General features: G+C 39.8%; 2 protein-coding genes across 5 annotated transcripts in view; both read right to left on the reverse strand.

Annotated features, from left to right (window-relative positions):
• The window catches only part of Atx-1 (Ataxin 1), a 71,785-nt gene extending 57,577 nt beyond the window's left edge, over nt 1-14,208 (reverse strand). For 3 of the 4 annotated variants that reach the window (XR_015536183.1, XR_015536182.1, XM_022067849.2), the window contains exon 1: nt 1,515-1,666. The gene's annotated coding sequence lies outside the window, so the exon portion shown is untranslated. Of the gene's footprint in view, nt 1-1,514; nt 1,682-13,931 lie in introns of those variants that run through there. The other variant, XR_002543649.2, reaches the window with a different exon arrangement.
• A 1,210-nt stretch (nt 14,209-15,418) lies between these two features.
• On the reverse strand, nt 15,419-19,218 carry l(1)G0320 (signal sequence receptor subunit 1 l(1)G0320). The gene is made up of 5 exons (XM_022067851.1): nt 19,037-19,218; nt 18,579-18,770; nt 18,188-18,447; nt 17,102-17,369; nt 15,419-16,031 (listed from the first exon to the last, which is right to left on the reverse strand). Exons 1-5 carry the CDS (start codon nt 19,095-19,097, stop codon nt 15,958-15,960), a joined length of 855 nt encoding a protein of 284 aa, XP_021923543.1. The 5' UTR covers nt 19,098-19,218; the 3' UTR covers nt 15,419-15,957.
• Between the last annotated feature and the right edge of the window lie 27 nt (nt 19,219-19,245).

The following is a 19,245-nucleotide window of genomic DNA, read 5'->3' on the forward strand; positions in this document are numbered from 1 at the left end:
TTACAATGTGCCTTTTATAAGCTATTAGCAAGATCCTAGAGAACCTGAAAATGCAGCAACTGACTGGCATGCATACGCTACTGGTCTGTGCTAAATTTGTTGGACGAACACAAAATCTAAACACAGAAACTGCACTAGACGTTGGTAAGGAGCTTGGTCCAGAAGCGAACAAAGATAAACAGCGTGTATGTCCATGTCTCGTCAGAACAACGCAAGACGAAGAGATCATTTAGATCCTTCACAAATCCTTCGAAAATGTGGCAAAGTTCAAGTATCTTGAAATGACAATTACAAATCAAAATTGTATTCATGAAGAAACTGAGAGAAAAGCAGATTATATTCGTCAAGTTTCTAGGGCGATCAGCCGTGTGAGACAAAAGCTACAATCCCGGGTTTGGAAGACTTTCTCTGACTCCACCAGGTAATGTGACGAGTGACCAACAAAAACCAGCCCAAAAGAAAGGGCGCAGTCCAGGGCGAAGCGCAATTCGACGTACCTTGCTCCGTTAAACACCAACGCATGCAACTGGAGAACAGTGCCTTGTAAAATGGGGATGCTCCCATGCTGGTAGGTTTTGTTGTATTGGCAGAAGGCCCTGGCTTGTTCAGGCTAAAGGGGGGTTTATATTATCGATGAATGTTTCCATCAACAAATGTTTCCTTGTGAAACTTGGTTGGATGAATGTCTGAGGCTTGAACCCAAAGAAGTTGGGATCAAACTAGCTGAAGGCCTCTGCGACTGAGGGTGTGCGAATCACTTTGACCGAACGCCCTAATTTGTAGTGTCACTCGTCACATCAACTCTGATGTCTGAAACGGTCTCAGAAACGCTGGATTTTAGCTCCATACTTACACACCCAAGCACTGATTGAGGGTCTTTCAGGAAAAGGTAATAAGAATATTTGTACCTAAGAGTGAGGAAATAATTGGAAACTGGAGAAAACTGCACAGCAGTCTTGTCAAGTAATATCACACGGAATTCTTAGTTGCTTCTGATAAGTGGTCGCCTTATTTAATCTTATGCCTTGTAACAAGTATGAAACACAACAATCTTGTTAGTAATCACTTTGCATTCTGACTCACTTCAGACAACTGGTCGCCGTATTTAATCTTTTGCAGTCAAACAAGTCTGAAATGCAGCAGACAGTCCTGTTAATAATATCTACGGAATTCTAATTACTTGAGACGGCCTTATGCCTTGTAACAAGTGTAAAACACAACAATATATAACAGCACACAAGACAGCTGACTGCATTATTTCTAGAACAAGTGTCAGATAGACCAAACAATCTTTTCAATAACATTCGAGGTACGGCTGGTCACCTGCTGTCTCTGTTAGCAACACGCGCCGATACGGAGCTATTTCTGTACAACGCCAGCAGTCACTACAACCGGCAGTGCGACCTATGTGCCAGTGTGTCACAACATACAGGCTGTCTCACACCTGCCGAAACGTCGTCGTGTTGTGAGAGATAACTTTCTGATAACTTTGAAATAACAAAGTAACAACTGACCTTGAGAGGCAGCATCTCCCGGTGACGTCACTACTACTACTACTGCTGCCACGAACAGACTGTGGGCCGGGAGGGGGCGAATAGAGCTTCAAGTGTAGCACCATCAGCGCCGCGCGCGGGTACGGAGTACACTATCGGACCGCATTCCTCTGTCCCTATAATCTGCACTGCAGAACAACAGACGCAGTATAAGAGTCTATAAATAGTATCTCGCCTCACCTCTCATATCATCTGATCTAAACATTTACAAGCTTGGTTCAAAACCTCAAAAATAACACATTGCATCTCCGCTACACGGAACAATTACCAATATTACACGTTTAAAAAATAAGACTCCTTTCTATCTTAAATGTGTTTACTAACCGTGTCGGTAATATGAAACATCTACGTTCTATAATCATTATGAATGTTTCAATTTAGTATTTAAACAGAAGAACTCACTTGAGTTTTTAAAACTCAGCATACAAAGTGTTGCTGTAGGATCTTACAGCCCAATAACTATGCGATTAAAATATACTAAACTGCAGAACAGGCTGTCTTGTATTTCCATGAAACTGGTCTCTCCTTCTAAGAAAATAACACAGACCGCGGGTGTTGGGGAACAAAGAGCTCAGAGAGAGCTAAGAAAACTGCATAATGAGGAGCTCCATAATTATTCTATTTGTTTAATATTGTTAACATTCTCAGATCAAACATGTTGAGATGGGTGAAGTGTAAAACTCACGCAGTAGATGAGAAATTCATATATATATATACTTAATTCGGAATCTCTCGAGGAAAGACAAGGAAAGGCAAAAGGGGAGAATAGTATTAAAATTAATCATAATGAAATCCGACTCATAGTGTGGACTTCACTGAACTGACTCAGAACAGGGCCCACTTGTGGGCTTCCGTGAACACAGTAATTTAGTCTATGAGAGAACGTAAAGTTAAAAAGTAAAGCTACACGCCATGTATGCGCTTGGGGGAAAAGGTGTATAATTCCTACTCATTCTTAACGTCCGTTCTAGATACCTGTGAATAGTTAGCGTCACTCCCCGGCCTTGCTTTACCCCCAGGAAAGGACTACGGTTTCCATTGGAAAAAAGGCTGGGTGGGCCTCAGAGCCGGTCTGGACGCAGAGGCAAGAGAAAAAAACCTCTGGTCCTGTCGGGGATCGAACCCCGGTTGTCCAGTCCGTAGTCTGTCACTATGCTCACTGAGCTAGTGGTGTTACAAAGTACAAGCTGATCATTCAGCAACCTTTTTGGGTTTCCGAACAAAGAATTTCCCCAGATATGAAGTTGTGGTTGCACTTCAGAACTGCTTACTTGCAGAGGGCCACCCAAAGACCCCCGCCCTGTAAGACCCCGATGGAACGTCGCTTATTAAAGAATACAGAAGAAAAGCCCCAATGATGGAAGCAGTAAGCAAGCAGCTCTGAAACGTCGGTCAATATCTACCAGACAACATCCCGCAAGACAGCCATCTTCAAGGTTGTAACATATACAAATTCGTTTCCTAATAACCTCCTATTATTCTGCTGGAAATAAAATTACTAGTAACGAAACATGAGGGTTTATCATCGTATTCGCTAGGTCGTACTATTAGACCTTACCACTTCAATAGTCATACATTCACACGCACTTTCTCTAAGATACTTTACAAATGTAACGTTCCATCTACGCTTAGGTCTCCCATGCTTCACTTTCCCTTTAGGTGCTCGGACAAAAATTATGGACTCATTTCTAATTACCCCCGTGCATGCTCCATGACCAACCCGTTTCAACTTTCTTTTAGCTCTGTTACGAGATGTTTCCTTCAGAGTTGGTATAAAAATCGCGTGAGTTTCATACCAGTGTTCCTCAACATTTCTGGTAAGGCAGACCCTCGCATCTCTTATACTTTTTGGTACCACGAACCCCTCCTCAGAATTATCTCATAAACGTTGAAAAATAGAATATGCACTACTTAAAAGTATAGATAAAAACATTGTTTCTTCTATCATGTTTTACTTCAGCGTGGAAATAAGAACTAAGGTCGGAAAAAGCTTAAAACAGCGTCAAAAGTTTCTTTACTCGACTCTTGGATACCTTAGGCACAACTTGCGGATCCCGGAGAAACATTGTTTTAGACCATTTCATAAACCGCTGTTTGGGACAACTACAACTTCTGCATTGCAGCACTTCTGCAGTCACGAACGCCGCAAGGCCGTCCAGTGCGAAGGTCTCCACTACCCGCTCACGTCAATGAGCGCCCCTCCCCCTGCCTTCATTCGCCCGTTGCACACACCCACACAAACACACACACACACACACTACCGCAGAAGTGACTGAGGTAAACGCAGCAACATAAATAAAATTGCTACGGAAGAGGGAATGAAGAACGAAAATATCACTACACAGCAGCAAAGAATTTCTGGAAACTGTCATGTAATTTATTCTACAAAACTAAACTGCCTTTACTCCCAGACCAGTACCGGGTCGGAGCTAGGGGAAAATGTAATGTGCTACTTCGTCAGGGGTGTCACACGTTTTAACCGATTAATAATTTTCCGTCATTACTATTTTAAATTCATAACACAAAATCTGGCTTTACATTCGGCATACATTTACCATTTAAATTGTCATTAAGTCACCTGTTTGAACAAGCAATCTTGTCCCTGTATGTAGGCTGACTGCGTTGTCCGTTTGGGAAGCGCCTAACCGACTTTCTCTAGGATAATATTTTAAATTGCATGTTTGTTAATAATTTAATTGTAAATTAATTTATATTCTTCGAGTAGAAGTATGATTCAAGTAACAGTTTTACTCAAACGCCCTGTTCTACTAAGGTCCTGAAGATTCCAGTTGAACCAACGCCGTCCAGCAGAAAAAGTAAGCAAATGGAGCCTTAAGTACGACCTGACGCCTGTTTGAGTTTAGGGTTCATCCTTTAGAACCCTGTTATTGAACTACACGTATCTGTAGGTCCCTTAACTCAATTGCATGCAGTAACTCAACTCGGTATGAACAGAATACCACTGAGGACGTTCCCATTTCGGGTCGTCTTAACTGTCGGTAATTAACAATTTCAATGTGAAGGCCAGGCGAACTTGCGAGGTGGCACCAACACCAGCGTCAATGACGTGGTAGTGTCGGTAAACATTTTTTTAAACAGGCCTATAGACTGTTAAGAATTTAGTCTTATACTTGATTATAAAGGGTTCTGACAAGGGATTATTGCAATCTGGGTTACTGATTACGGCTAGCTGTTTCTAGCGTAGCCAACAGAATAGGCACCTCCCTTCCTTACACATGGGGACGAAGACAGATCAGGACTTCGAAACGTTGCGTGCGTTTTTGAATACCAGACGATAGACAGAGGCCAAATACTCAGTAATCCAGTCTTGCAGTGCCTGCTCTGAGGAGCATGAAAAACGTCGAAATGCAAAGAACGCATGTTAAAAATATCTGTACTCCAGCACGGACAGCGCTTTTTTCAAACTTGTTCGAACTGCACAGGTAAAATAGCACCGGATGAGTTGGAAAGATAGTCTGATTAGCGGTAGTTGAGGACTTGAAAGGAGGCGCTTATAAACTTTTTTTAAATGACTGGCCTCAGGGAACTGAGGACAGTTCTTCATCCTCCTTCTTCCCGAATAAAAGTATTTTCAGTTAACGCTGCAACAATCTCCTCGCTGAGTAGGTAAGAATTTGTAAGGAGGCGATCGTCGCCTGTTTCAATGCACCATTTTAGCAGTCGAGTGGAGGGACTGAGGAAAATCGCAAATAATCCTAGCAGTATTGCCGGGCTCTAGGCCGAGAGCAGAACCCGGGACGAAGCAGGAGTGCTAACCACTGCGCTTGATATTTACCCAGGCATCTACTCTGCAGGATGAACCCCAAAGCTGCGAGATTCACTGCACAAAGTGGCTACTCGTAGGCTTCTATTGTCTCGCGTTTTCCGAGAATTTGTTTCGACCCTGAGTCACACTACAACTGCGTCATTTCCACTTTCTTCGACTCGTCGAGAATTAGTCAGCGCGTGACGGTGGGGATCATGCAGTTACTTTCTTCAGGATCTCTGATTTTATATAAATAGTCTTACACCTCACGCCGGCCAATCAACTGCCAGGCTGAATCCATGGCAGTAGAACCTGGAGATGCATAACTATTAAAACAAAAGTCTGGTCGTGTTCAAGATCAACATGGAGTTAAAATTCAGTTAAAATATTCACATTTGTGTGTCTAAGGTACGTTTTAATATTCACCTCCCATTTCCTTCTCGGATTTCCACTAAGCATTCGAAAAGTTCTCCTAATTCGCGACCCACTCGACTCGGGGGCATTGTTGAAATACACTATTGCAACAATGGAATCAACGGGAACCAAAGATAATTGTTGTAGGATTTGAGGTTTTCACGGCGGTGAGTCTGAAGATGACTGTCTTCTGGGTTTGTGCCGTGTAGTCTGGTAGAAGTTTAACGACGTTTCAGAGGTCCTTGCTGCCACCATCATCAGGGTGATACATCGCCCTAACGAATAAACGTCGGAAAACATGCCAGACTACGTCGGAAAACATGCCAGAAGAAAGCCATCTTCAAGGCAACTGTTGAAACACATTCTTGCAACAATTAGACCCGGGGTCATCGGTAACTTATAATAGCTTCGGATCATATTATCGCACTCCAATGATGACTTTATATATAACTGTTGCATTTATTCCTTGCGAAACTTCGAAGAAAGAGGCAGCGTTGAACACATCCACGTACGTCGGAAAATAATATTAAAATTAAACTTAGCTGTTGAAGATGTAAACTAAAATCATGTGACTCACGTTGTGTAAAATAAAATTCATTTTGCGGATTTTATAACAGGGATTTGCCTGACCACACAAACAGTTTTTACGAAAAGAATATGTACAAATGGAATTAGCTGATAAATCTGTTCCCATCTTGCGGTTAGTTCCTTTTCTTATGTAGGAATATTTGGACGGAAAAATGGGGACGTAGGAAAATAAAGAAAATAACGTTAACGTCGAGCGTCTGTGCTGTTCGCCTTTTACACAAAAGGCGAGAATATGAAGTACGATACGATGGGTAGGATATATAGCACGAACACAGGAATGAGAAATTAGTAAAAAAAATTTGGTCGAAACCCCTCACATATTGAACCATCAGTGTTACCAACCTCGATACTACCAAATTCAGAAACATATGCGTAGGCTGAGACGCCCTATGCTTCACTTTGGAGCGAAGAGGTTATACAGATGTTGACAAAATCGGATGTGTTTACACTGGATTAAACTCGATCATGATAGGATCCAATGGCTAAATTCTATAAACACGTCATATGCCTCTCTATTCCTTAAAGGGCTGGGCTTTCTTCACCAGATAAGCGATTATCTGCTGTTAAAGAATATCCTAAATCAAGCTAGTTACTTCAGGAAGACGATGCACCGTGAAATGGTTAGTTTGTACGGTATGTGTGCCACCTATCAACGAGGCGTTCCTAGTCATCTTCCTAATTCGCCGTTAAACACGCGAAACGGTCAATAAGTTTCTTTAACGGAGAGCGACTTCAGGGCGCCTGACCTGTAGGCAACCCAACCTGCACAGTTGTGGAGACTGTGGCCTAGGCGCACGCACGTCCATTGATGGGCGCGGTTATTCCCAGAAGCTACGGTCTGCCCCGGTCCGGAAACTGGGACCATGCACACAAAGCTCCGCCCCCTGTAATTAACCTTGGCTCGGGCTGAATGTGAATGTAGTATTAGCAATGGAATAAGCAGTGTTTCGTAAGGGGGTTGCATGTTCCTTCACTGCGTTTGAGGTATCATAACCACGCAGCTACTACGTAAATGTGAAACGACGCAACAATCAGCTGTGTATACAACCAACTAATTTTTCGCATATAATTGACTGAATACATAACTAGCCATCTATTTATCGGACCTTTTATTTTTGTGGTTTTCGCGGTGGTCAGGCCCCGTGTGGTCTCGTTCCTCCGGAAGTTTAGTAACCACCTACAAGACTACAGGACGTCATAACTCAGAAGACGACAATCATAATTCCTGATTGCCTACTGGCCACTTATCAAGAGGCTTCCCCACCAGAATATTTTTATACATCTCAATAAACACAAAAATTATAATCTCACCTTGCTTGTTATACAACTATTCCACACGTTTCAACTCAAACACTACTGTACGGATTTTGACAGAATTTAGTAATCGGTGTCTACACACACGGACAAATTTACCTTTTCCATTTATCTTTCCACTGTAACTTCGGCACTGCATGAAGCTAAAAATGTGACCCCATGATACATATAGACAAAAGGTGCAAATACAGATATTTTTCATGAAGGTCCGTCATTTCCATTTGGATAATTTTCCCATGTCTAGTGGATATTTAACAAAATGCAATGTAACAACAATAGGCCTAATGTTGATTATTCTTATGAACACGATTTATGACTATATATAGTTGTCCTTCAATTTTGTTCCTTTACTCATATCTTTCTCTGTCGTTTTGATTATTTTATTCCTTTCCTTTTCTCTCTATTCCATGCGCTACGATCAGCTGTACTCTCGCTTGCGTACTATAGTAGTATCAGGCCTACAACCACCTGTAGTACGACAGCCATCAAAATGGCTGGTCTCAACACGGGCTGAATTCAGAGCTTTAGCGAGCGTTTCTTTGCATAAATTCAGTCACTGTTTAACCTCCAGTCTGCGGTCATGACAGTTATCTACTCCAGCCAAAACGTCTCACATTTTCTTGGCGAATGCTGAGTGGTAATAAACACAATCCAAAATGTAACCGGGATAGCTCGGTCAGTTAATTTCCTGGCCTCAAAGCTGTTCTTGGGCACAGTCACTTCACTGACTAATGCCTCCCTGACCTTAAATATACTCTTCTGACAACTGGGGTCTTCCCTCCCCCATTCTATCAACCACTCTGGTTCCAGGAACAATAAGAAGTTCTGAAAAGAACTTTCCTTTAAACGCTGCCATGCAGGCCAATGTGTAGAGCACTGGTATTCAACCTGGAGTACGCGTACTCCCGAAAAAAATATATATTATTTTATGATAAATACTGAATAATCAGTAACGTAATTTATTTTTTTTATTTTAGATGTAGATTATATACTATGTATAACTTGAATTATACACCAACAACTTTGGGAGTACAAAGTTGAAGAGAAATTATATATGGGGGCACGCGAACAAAAAAAGTTGAATACCACTGGTGTAGAGAATATGAAAAGAATACATGAATACGAATAGCATTTAGTATTCCTTTTCTGTGCATAATTTACATTATCCTATAGATTCTCTCACCTGAGAGCTGTCAAACATTACCTGAAAAGTTCACTGTCACCAGGTTTGTAATTATTAACAACAAAACGTTTCATACAAATTGTGTAGGTAATTATCTTATCGTCTGCATACCGCATTTTACATTCATAGGTGGGACGGCTCATTAGTTGCTGACATAACATTCATATATATATCATACACACGTAAAAAGGCCGAAATGTTGTGTGGCCGCCCGCCATGTTGCTACATTACATTATTATTATTATTATTATTATTCAGTGTTCTGTCTTACGACAGGTCCATTGCTCTGCCCAAAAAGAGCTCTCCAGTTTTTCCTATTCTCAGCTTCTCGTTTTAATACCTGGAACTTCATCTTCTTTCCTTGTTTCATTATACGAAAATAATTAATTTAACAAAATTTCTTTTAAGGTCTTTCGCCACACAAAATTTCAAGACTCAATCTAAAATTTCGCTCCTATTTCAGAAATTCATGTTGATAGGAAAATAAAAGTGTACGGTGTTTGCCCGGCTAACATTGCTAACACGGTTAATAAGAACGCTCCGCCCCTTCTAGCGTGTCCTTTAGTATTAAATAAGGAGTGGGCTGAGAATTATGTGAAACACGCTAGATTGAGTTTCGTTATTCACAAAAGAAAATTATGGAGGTTTGCAACTGTACAACATAAAATGATTACCTTGCGCTGTGGTGTCTCCCTCTACGTTCCGCACCGCTGCGAATTATATAATACAGCATCAGAGGAAATCTACCTTATATTTTAACGGGCTCCTCTCAAATTACTTCACATACATTGGCCTATATAAAATAAATACATTAGGGAAAAATTTGTCCAAGATCTTGGCTCATTAGAGTGGCCTCGCGGGCTGGCTTGGACCGTTCGAAAACTAAATCGTGGATTTGGGTTTGAATCTCGCTCGGGGCATGTATGTATGTTATCGTTCTTCTGTATTGTGTTAAACTGCAGGTATAGGCTTTGCGGTGGCACATTCCTCGACTAAAATGTCTAAAGCGATCAATGTTTCGAGCTTAATTTCGGCCCGCATGTGTCCAGTACAATCCACACCTTACGTGAAGCTCGATTAGGCTTAAATTAAATTAAATCAAATTAAATTAAATTAAATTAAATCCGTGGCGTAACAGCTATATAATTACTTTTGGTAAAATTTCACATTAGTTCCATCTGAGCATCATGTAATGGAATGGTTATAAATAAAAATGTATCCAAACAAAATCGAAACTGTGTTGTCAAATTTTGGCGCAGACCATTAAGAGGTTTTCGGTTTGAAACGCCACCGATTACAACACTGGCAATAGTTCTCACAGACCATGTATTAATTATGAAGATTGCTGGCATCAGAACACAGTACACGTGCAGTATTTTTATGACGCCAGCGAATTACGGTACAAATGGTTACCAGTTGATTGCAAATGAAACAGCTATGTGATAATGCGAAGTAGAACCATTTAGAAAACAAGCGCTAATAAAACTCTCATTTGTTTTGATCTTATTCCAAGTTCACAGCCAATTATTTTTATTCGGTGTTTCCAGTGGGTAAACTTATATTTGACAGTTCATTTTAAAAGCGTATGTGCATGAGCAAGTTAGTTTGGCATTTCTCCACAAACCAATAATTCAGTATTTGAAGGGAAAAAAATCACAATTCTCACGAGATGCCAGGGCTGACATAAAAATAAATATTACGGGGACTACCTGTTTGTGAATTACCAACTCACTCTAATTAGAACTGTAAAACAAAATTAGTTCGTTTAATTTCTGATATTTATTGGTTTGTTTAACGACTTATTCTCAAGTATACATAAACGTGCCCCACAAAGACGTAAACACACAAAGTTAATAACATTCCATATTATAGTGTGGAGCGTATGTTTTTTCTGTCATCGAATGTCAGCATGATTATAACTGACGAATTCGCAAGCATGTAGAAGAAAGATATTTTAAGATAACAGACTGTCCTAGTTTTATAGTAATACTGCTGTTTTAAAGCAACATCCCAGAATTTCCCTGCTTAGGGATACAACAGACAGTGTGGTGAACCTTTCAGTTCCACAGAACAATTTCTTTACCAGCTGAGTAAGCAGCAGCTAATCGAAGAAAACATAGGACCTATCAGAATAAGACCACGGATCGGTGTGGGCTTTCAATTATTTTTTTGTGGCTGTCAAATTTCCTCGTAGTGCATCGCAGTACAATGACTGGCATTCCTCCTTCCTAGCTGGGTGGTCCCAAGTTTGAATCTCTGTCCGAAAATAGGCTATCCTCAGACTTTCGTGGGTTCCCTCAGTCCCTGCATGAAACAATCGGAAACTGCTCGCTTCCTATTATTCCTATTATTATTAGTTGATAATGTTTTGTCAAATATGCTAAAAACAAGAAAGCAGTCTCTCTAAATGTACCTCCAGACTTATTACAATTATACTACACAGCAAAGATGTGTTTAAAGATAGGTTAACATTCCAGCTACTTGGAAAGAAAATCCAGCAGAATCAATACCAAGTTGAGTAAAATGGGTAATGGAAAGTGTCGTCATTGTTCACTATTAGTACACTGTTCCCACGCCTCTGCTGCCCCCAGCCGAACTGGGAAAGAATGGGCAAACTTTGGTATGGTTACGCGTATGATTACATTTTTTTTAAACAGCCTGTATTGTGCGTCACGGCTGAGCGCCATCAGAACACCTGTTCTTGAGCACAGGTGTACAAATTTGATAGAAATCTGTCGAGTAGGATTTCCTCGTCAGCGCATTGTATTGTGTGCGTGTGTTCTGAATGTAGCCTTGGTGAACAAACAGCTTCACAGTGCGCCAAGAAAACAAGATGTACCTTGTATACCTCTGCACATGAAAGTATATCATGGAAGCGTCTGAGCAGACACCAAAAATGAGAATGATGTACTCACAGATGCGGTCAGAAAACCTCAGCGGAGGCCCAAGCGAGGATAAACGTAAAATGGAAATTAGATAAACGGAGGTGTTAAAATGTGGACTGGATTCAAATGGAACAGAGTGTTTTGAAGTCGGTGACGCATCGTCGGATTTCACAACAACAGGGAATTTCATAACAAAATCTGTTTAAAGACACAGTACCATGGAGTAGGATACTTGATATACTGCGTACACTATAGCTAACGAAAGGCATGCTGTATCAGCATCTCGTCGCAGCAGCATATTATCTCTACCACGAATTTTTAGTCCGGCAGGCAGCCTAATGGTATAAGGTTTAAATCCCCCCCTTTTCACAAGCCACTTACAGCATCACGATTAAATTTCACACTAAAAATTGCGCGAATCAATTTTGGTTCACAGCGCCCAATTATGATACGTACATAACAAAAACAACTCAATATCTCAAATAAAAGCTTCACCACAAAAAAGCTCATCGTACAAACATTTATACGCGTCATAAAAAGAACTACAGCTTTTATCTTATCTTAAAAATACGATACAGCCGTGTGTAATAAAAAAGTTTTATACTTTTGTGCAGCGGAATTCATTACTCTTCAGTACTTTTAACGTGTATTTGTGTCCGCAACAAATGGACATAAGAACAAATATGGGATTGAAAATCGGAAAAACGCCCTTGTAAACTGTGTCCTCCAAAGCGTACAAACCATAAGACTGCTGAAACGAGACCTGGGGATCAAGGACTTGCCACCCACGCCTCTTCTTACACGTGCACTGTAAACATCTGCAACTGTATTTCGTTGCGTAAGGCTGCATGTTATCATGCTTGTGGTGGTGCTTGCCAAACACCACTATCAGATGTACAGATCAGATGGTATGAGAAAAAAAAGTCAGCATCTGCTATACACTAAGGGAGTCAGTAGCTTTGAGCAGTGACTGGTTTTGTGCTGGACGACCGGTGTTCGACTTCCGACAATGCACCTCAAAATAGGCCACAACACGAATAAGGTTAAACACGGCTCGCGGTTGGTCTTTTAGCAAAATTAATTTTCCCGTGCACAATGCACAGAAAGCATTACAGCGACCAATAAAAGTATCGACTTTGACGGAAATACGTGTCTTGCTTGTCCTACCTTTATAAGACCATTTTATATTTCCTTTATTGTATCAGCAACATTCGACTTAACGAACACACTGAAAACATCCTGTTTGCATTAATTACCAAATGTTTATATCTTTTGGTGAATCTATAAAGTACGTTCTCACAAATTTTAATGTCTCTTTGGGAGGGGGGGGGGAGCTTTTCGGCCGATGGGAACTTCGAAATTCAATCTGCCAAGAAAAAAATTGGACTGAAACAGCTACACTCGCCGTAAACAAATATGGCACATACCCCCGAAAGCCTGCGTAACACACAGATTGTACAGAATGATCGATACGTTAAGTAACACAATCCTAATGAATTCTATTTGTCAACGAATAAATTATATTTAAATCAGAAAACAAAATTATATTAAGTGTTGGAATGTACAGAGAGTAACAAAGTTTGGCGGATATCGTCAGCTGACAGCGAAGGTGGGCTATTGTTTCGAGACAGCGTTTATTAATTCGGCCGAATTGTCCTAAATTGCAACCATCAATAAACATTTTAATAAAATTTGCGTGACTTTTAGACCACCTCTACAAAAGACACTGAGAATTTCTTAGTCTCAACTGGTACCGCAGCTGTCTATAGATGGCAGTTCCATCAGAAAGTCTTTCGATTTGTATTGAATACGTTCTTTTCGCAATGAGTATCATGAAATAAAATTCCTTGTACTTCTTATCACTTTACCCCTGAAAATTTTTGAAGAAATAAACATGTGTTTCATCAACAAAAGAATTTTGAATATCTGCAATACTGGCACGTCATACTTACATCAGTATACAAAACACTTAAATAGCAAGCTTAAAATCAGGAAACAATTGATAAAATTGCCCTTCCTTAATTTCAAATCAGTGGCGGTTCTGTATGAACCGTAACACGTCATTGACAATATTTAACGTCTTTCATGTGTGTGTGTGTGTGTGTGTGCACATACATTACTAGCCAATCTAAAAAGTAGCCCAACTTCATGTATCAATTCTAACTAGTGACTTTCGTCTTACGTTCCAACTGTTGAAATGTAGCATCTCGCTTTGTAGGCCTACTCACCAGAAACATGCGAAGAACAACGGTGTTGCAGGTATAGGTTACATGGTCTGATTTTCTTCTTGAGTAAGTACAAGACACATGAAGACAATACTTATGGCGTGATAAACAGTCTTCTTCCAAAATAAACAGGCATTTCTGCAGTAACAAATTACGCACAACTTAATACATCCAGTTCTTGAAGATTACGTTCGTCCTCGACAATATCCACAATAGACCACAAAAACAACCATAACTATACTGTACAACTACATTGTGCTATTCCACACATCAGGCAGACATCTCCCAAATACCATATTTGCACCGTATAAAAGAGACTACCGCAAGCAAAAAGAAACAGTTTCAAATGAACATTATGGCGGTACCAAGAAAGATGTCATGCTGCGTTCGCACCACTGACCTGCAAGGAATCATGGGACGGGAAATCAGTGCATACACAGTAATAGCTGTTCTAAAATGCGACAAATCCAAGTGTACTGATTATTGGAATTTACCTGCCAAACATATTTGATACACTGACGATTTTTCTGATCCAAATACAAAAATTAATTTGGTCTTACACATGCTAATGCCCCGTAGTGATTGCTTCGGTTAACAACCTTGTTTCAAGCGCAGAGGTTATATGAGGTTAAGTAATCTCAATGGCGAATAGGTTAAGGGTTGGGAACGGCACTGACGTGTTGTGTTATAAACCTAGCATTCACCTGGACAGACTGATGAAACATGGATCTCGGGTAATGGTTGGTTTCCTGAACCTTCATCTTTGGGTAATTTATATTGAACCTACATCATACGCGTAATTTTAATTAAATAGCTCCAGCCACAATCAAATGCATCATCCTTTCTTGGCCTACTTACAATAACTCATAATTGTATTAAGACTCATCGATCAACAAGTAGATTCGATGACCTGTGTTTCGGCAGTGTAGACTCAGTTATTACCAGTGTTTCAGAGGAACGTAGTCACCATTTTCAGCCCTGAAGGTGGAGACAGTGTGTTCCTCCGAAACTGTGGCATCTACCAGCAAGTCTACATGGTGCCAAAACTCAGATCATCAGCCTCACTGTTGTAAGAACCTCAACTCTCAAACAATTGACCTCTTTCTAGAGACTGTGAGAACCTCAAATTTCACAATTGAACTGTCAAAAGAAATACAATCTTCAGGTTAGGTAATGTTATCCAACTTCCTTATTAAGTTTTTCTTCCATTAAGGCTCAATGCAATGAATAATAAAGGTATTTTGGATGAAATTCTGTGGTGCCAGCAGTAAAAATGTGATGAAGCACAGGTTATTTCAATGAGACTGGATAGAATGAGGAAAACAAATTCATCAGTCACAGTAGCCAGTAATATTATTCTAATATGAATCGGGTACCTCACAATTACAAGCTTACTGTACTACTGCTATATAAACCTGTTTGGTGTGATGGGACAAGGAAATTATAGAAAACAAACATAACCTAAAACATTCTCCCATAAAAATACTGGATCATGAACCAACATCTGTACATTCCAATTTATTTAACAGTCCTTACAATAAAATTAAAGTCACTCCACTACCTTATTTCAAAGAAATCTCTACTCTAGCTTATCCTAAAATAATTTAACCAACAATCTGGTATTTAATACCAACCTGGCTTTATATACAGAACAAAATTAATTTTCAAATTTCATTTCTATCTATGTTAGCTTGAATCCCTGTTCCTATCCCCAATTATTCCTGGAATGTATACACCATCTTTAAAAAAATCAACATCCCTTTTCACATTACAATATATTAAAATTCACAACACTAAAATATTCTTGCATATCAACCAGCTGTAGTGACTGAAAGATCTGTACAAGTCATTCACATAACTGTTTTACACAACTTGAGTTCTATGCAAATGAGTATCTTATAGTATAGTCACAAGGACGTTGATCATGAAACTGGACTGTGCTGCACTCTAGAGAGAATGGACACACCAATGGTAAGAACTGCAATGCAACAAATCATGCAAGTTCATTATCATAATGAAGAGTCACAACTCAGTCATCAAATCCTGCTGATCGTTTTGCCTTTCTCTGTCGCGGGCTCTGCCTTGGCACTCGTGGTGATTTTTCTGTAACAAGAATGTAGTACATCTGTATCCCAAATGAAAACAATAAGCTGCAGAGATGAATAGAACATAAAAAACTTAAGAATAACTGTTTTGCTAACAAGACAACAGACTGAATGATTCTTAGGTTACTTAATGCTACAATTTCAACTGCAAAAACAAAATAGAAAGGTACTGGGTTATAATAAGACATAAATGGCCATAGCTTGTTTCAAAGTATGAGATCAACAGCTGCGTGAACATGAGGAAAACCACAAAAATGTTTCAGGATAACCAATTATTTGGCTGAGGCTGCTCCCCTCTTAACCTTTCTTGTCTCCAAAGAAGTCTTAATCTTCTCCAGTCTGCAAACTTACCAAGTATTTTTAACAATTGCAATTTCACTGAGAAGGAAGTAAATTTCACTCACATTGGCCACTGACTCTTTCTCTTTCCCAGTCTGGTCACATATTTGGTATTCTTGTTCAATATTTCGGTGACTCTCTCAGAATCTTTATCGCAACTCCTAACATATCTAAGAATCCCTCTTCCTTCCTCACTTCCAATCCAAAATTCAATGTTATTCTTCCTGTACCTTTCTTCCATTTGACTTACTTTACCATCTGCTGCCTCTCCTCACTCTTTCACCATTCGCTTCCTTGGTATATGCATTAAAACAAGATCAGTCTTCCCCTGATCCACCAGCAGCCTTGATTCAATCACAAACAACATAACTACTACTAATCTCAAAATGAAAATTTGGCTTCCTATCACCATCTCATTGCCAGCTCTTGAAAAATTTAACGTCTGACATTTTATTATGAAGGTATCAATTCTGGCATGGTAGGTTCCAACACTTCACTTACTTGTACAGTGGAAACATGTCCCCAACGAACAGTAGCTTTTACTCGACTTATTTCTTGAATACAAAGCAGCAGTTCAAACCAGATCATCCAATAAACAGGAAATTTGTTAGTAAGGCAAAGTTATCTCATAGTTGTACTAGTAATTGAGAAAATGTGCATCAGTACTTCCTTAGATGAAAACATAATCATAATGCCATTTCACACCAGTAAGTCACCTGCACAACTCACCTTTTTTGGTGAAGTGATTCAGTGTCTCCTTGGGCAACCAGTCATAGTCCACGTCATTAGGATTGGTAGTACCTGTCTCAACCACAGGCTTCTTACCAACTCTCTTGCGTCCAACAGAATATAAAAACTGCTGGCCACCCACCAGCATCAGAACAACACAAGCTGCCATGAACACATAAAGGAAAAATGTCTCTCCATCCAGCCCCTCCTCCAGTTCCACTATCTGCACAGTTTCATTGTACACAGCTTCTTGGAACACATTTCCAGCCTGCAACAAGAGAAAGCATAAAAAAATATTAGTTGGATATTGGAAAATATCCAACAGCTGATTTCTGTACTGTCTCACCTGTTTCTCAACTCTACCAAACATCTTATTTTCATATATGACTGGAAATTTATGTTAGGTTAATTATATTCAGTTCATATGTAATATTATGCTGATATGGTTATTTTGCTAAATTATTTTTTCACTTCTTGTGGTATAATAAAGTCATGTCAGTGTTTCATATAACCTCCTGGTTACATTTTGAATATTATATTTTACAATCAGAGTGCAGACGACGGGATGATGTTATGTGGAGCACAGTAAGGATAAGGAGGTCTGAAGGGAAGTGTATGGGGATAATGACTGTTCAGTTCCTTGCTTTCCATTATTTGTTTGTCTAGGAACTTTTATGTAATATATTTCAAACACCTCAGACCTGGAAACATGCATGATGCTTGATCTAAGGTAAAGGCGCTATCATGAAAAATAAACAATTTCCCATTGCCATCATTACCAGCATCTTTTACTGCATCCCACAAGCATCAAAAGAGGATGCAATACAGAATTTGAAACTTTGATGTTATTGTCACATTCCCAGAAATAAAGAAAACAAAGTTTCCAAAAATGGCTGTGCTGCAGAAATAATTTGAAGGGGAAGATGTATGATACTGTACCAATAAATGAGGAAGTTCCATATGCATCAGAGGTTCCTTAGAAGCATGATTATTTTCACAGAATTATCAGAATGCTGTTTTGCATCACATGCACTATGGAACTTTATGTTATCACAAAATGTAGTGCTAGATGATGAGCAGGCTTACCAAGTCCCTGTAGTTAAGGTTAATGTTCAATCCAAATGGCCGTCCAGCAAATGTTTCTGCAGGAATAAATGAATATACAAGGGTTGCCTCGTGGGTTGGCTTCACAACGCGGTTATAAGCTATGGTTGAGAAGTTCTGGATGTAAAAGCTGAAGTCCATGGGGTAACGAAAGGATGCCTCCAAGGCTTCCAATACAAAGTCTTCACTTCCCTTGTTTGTGAATCCAACAAGGAACTCAACAAGGTTTCCACCTGGCAATTCTGAAATGAATCTGACATGTCAGAAACAGCCTGTGGATTCTCTAAGTGACTAATCTCCTGTACTTGGGCCTGTTTAGTGCACATCATTTATGTTTTTATCACTTCCAATTTCTGACTTAACACACACAAACCTAGGTTTCCTGATGTGCCAGAAACAACAGGTCTGGTAAACAGAATTGTTGTATCTGCATGTGGTGAGGCTCTAGGCTGTTCTTCATCTTCTTCCCCGCCTTCCTCAATTACTGAGCTTTCATCACCTTCCCCTTCTACATCAACTATCTCATCATCCACATCGTCGTCTTCTGCCCAAGCAAGTAAACTCCCTGAAATGTTACAACATGACTGTATTTTCAACATATGGGAACACATACTTCTTGCAAGTACTACATTCTAAAATTACTTCAAAGTGACCTACAGCACAATATTTATGCACAACATTTAAATATTACAACTTAATTCCACCAGTCAATTATATATTTAACATAATATGCCAAGTAAATCTGTTACATGAAATCAACGTCAATGGCCTATCTAAACCGGTCACACCTCACCCAGCTTTATACATCATTTTCAATTTCACTGTACTCACCATTATCAGTAGTAAGAATTAAAGCTGGGAGAAGAAGGATACTCAATAAGAAAATGTTCATGTTTGCGGGCAAATATAACAGAAGAACTGGAATACTTCGCTCTTACTACATGCCCGAACTCAACACTTCCTACTTATTATGTGGCGTCCAGCGAAAAGGACTCTGGGTCGCTCCGCAACGTGGAAATTCTACGGAAACACATGGCAGG

Source organism: Zootermopsis nevadensis, unplaced genomic scaffold, assembly GCF_977971745.1.
Source record: "Zootermopsis nevadensis isolate Lab colony 2312 unplaced genomic scaffold, Znev_1.0 Znev_ptg000021l, whole genome shotgun sequence".
Classification (NCBI taxonomy): Eukaryota; Metazoa; Arthropoda; class Insecta; order Blattodea; family Termopsidae; genus Zootermopsis; species Zootermopsis nevadensis.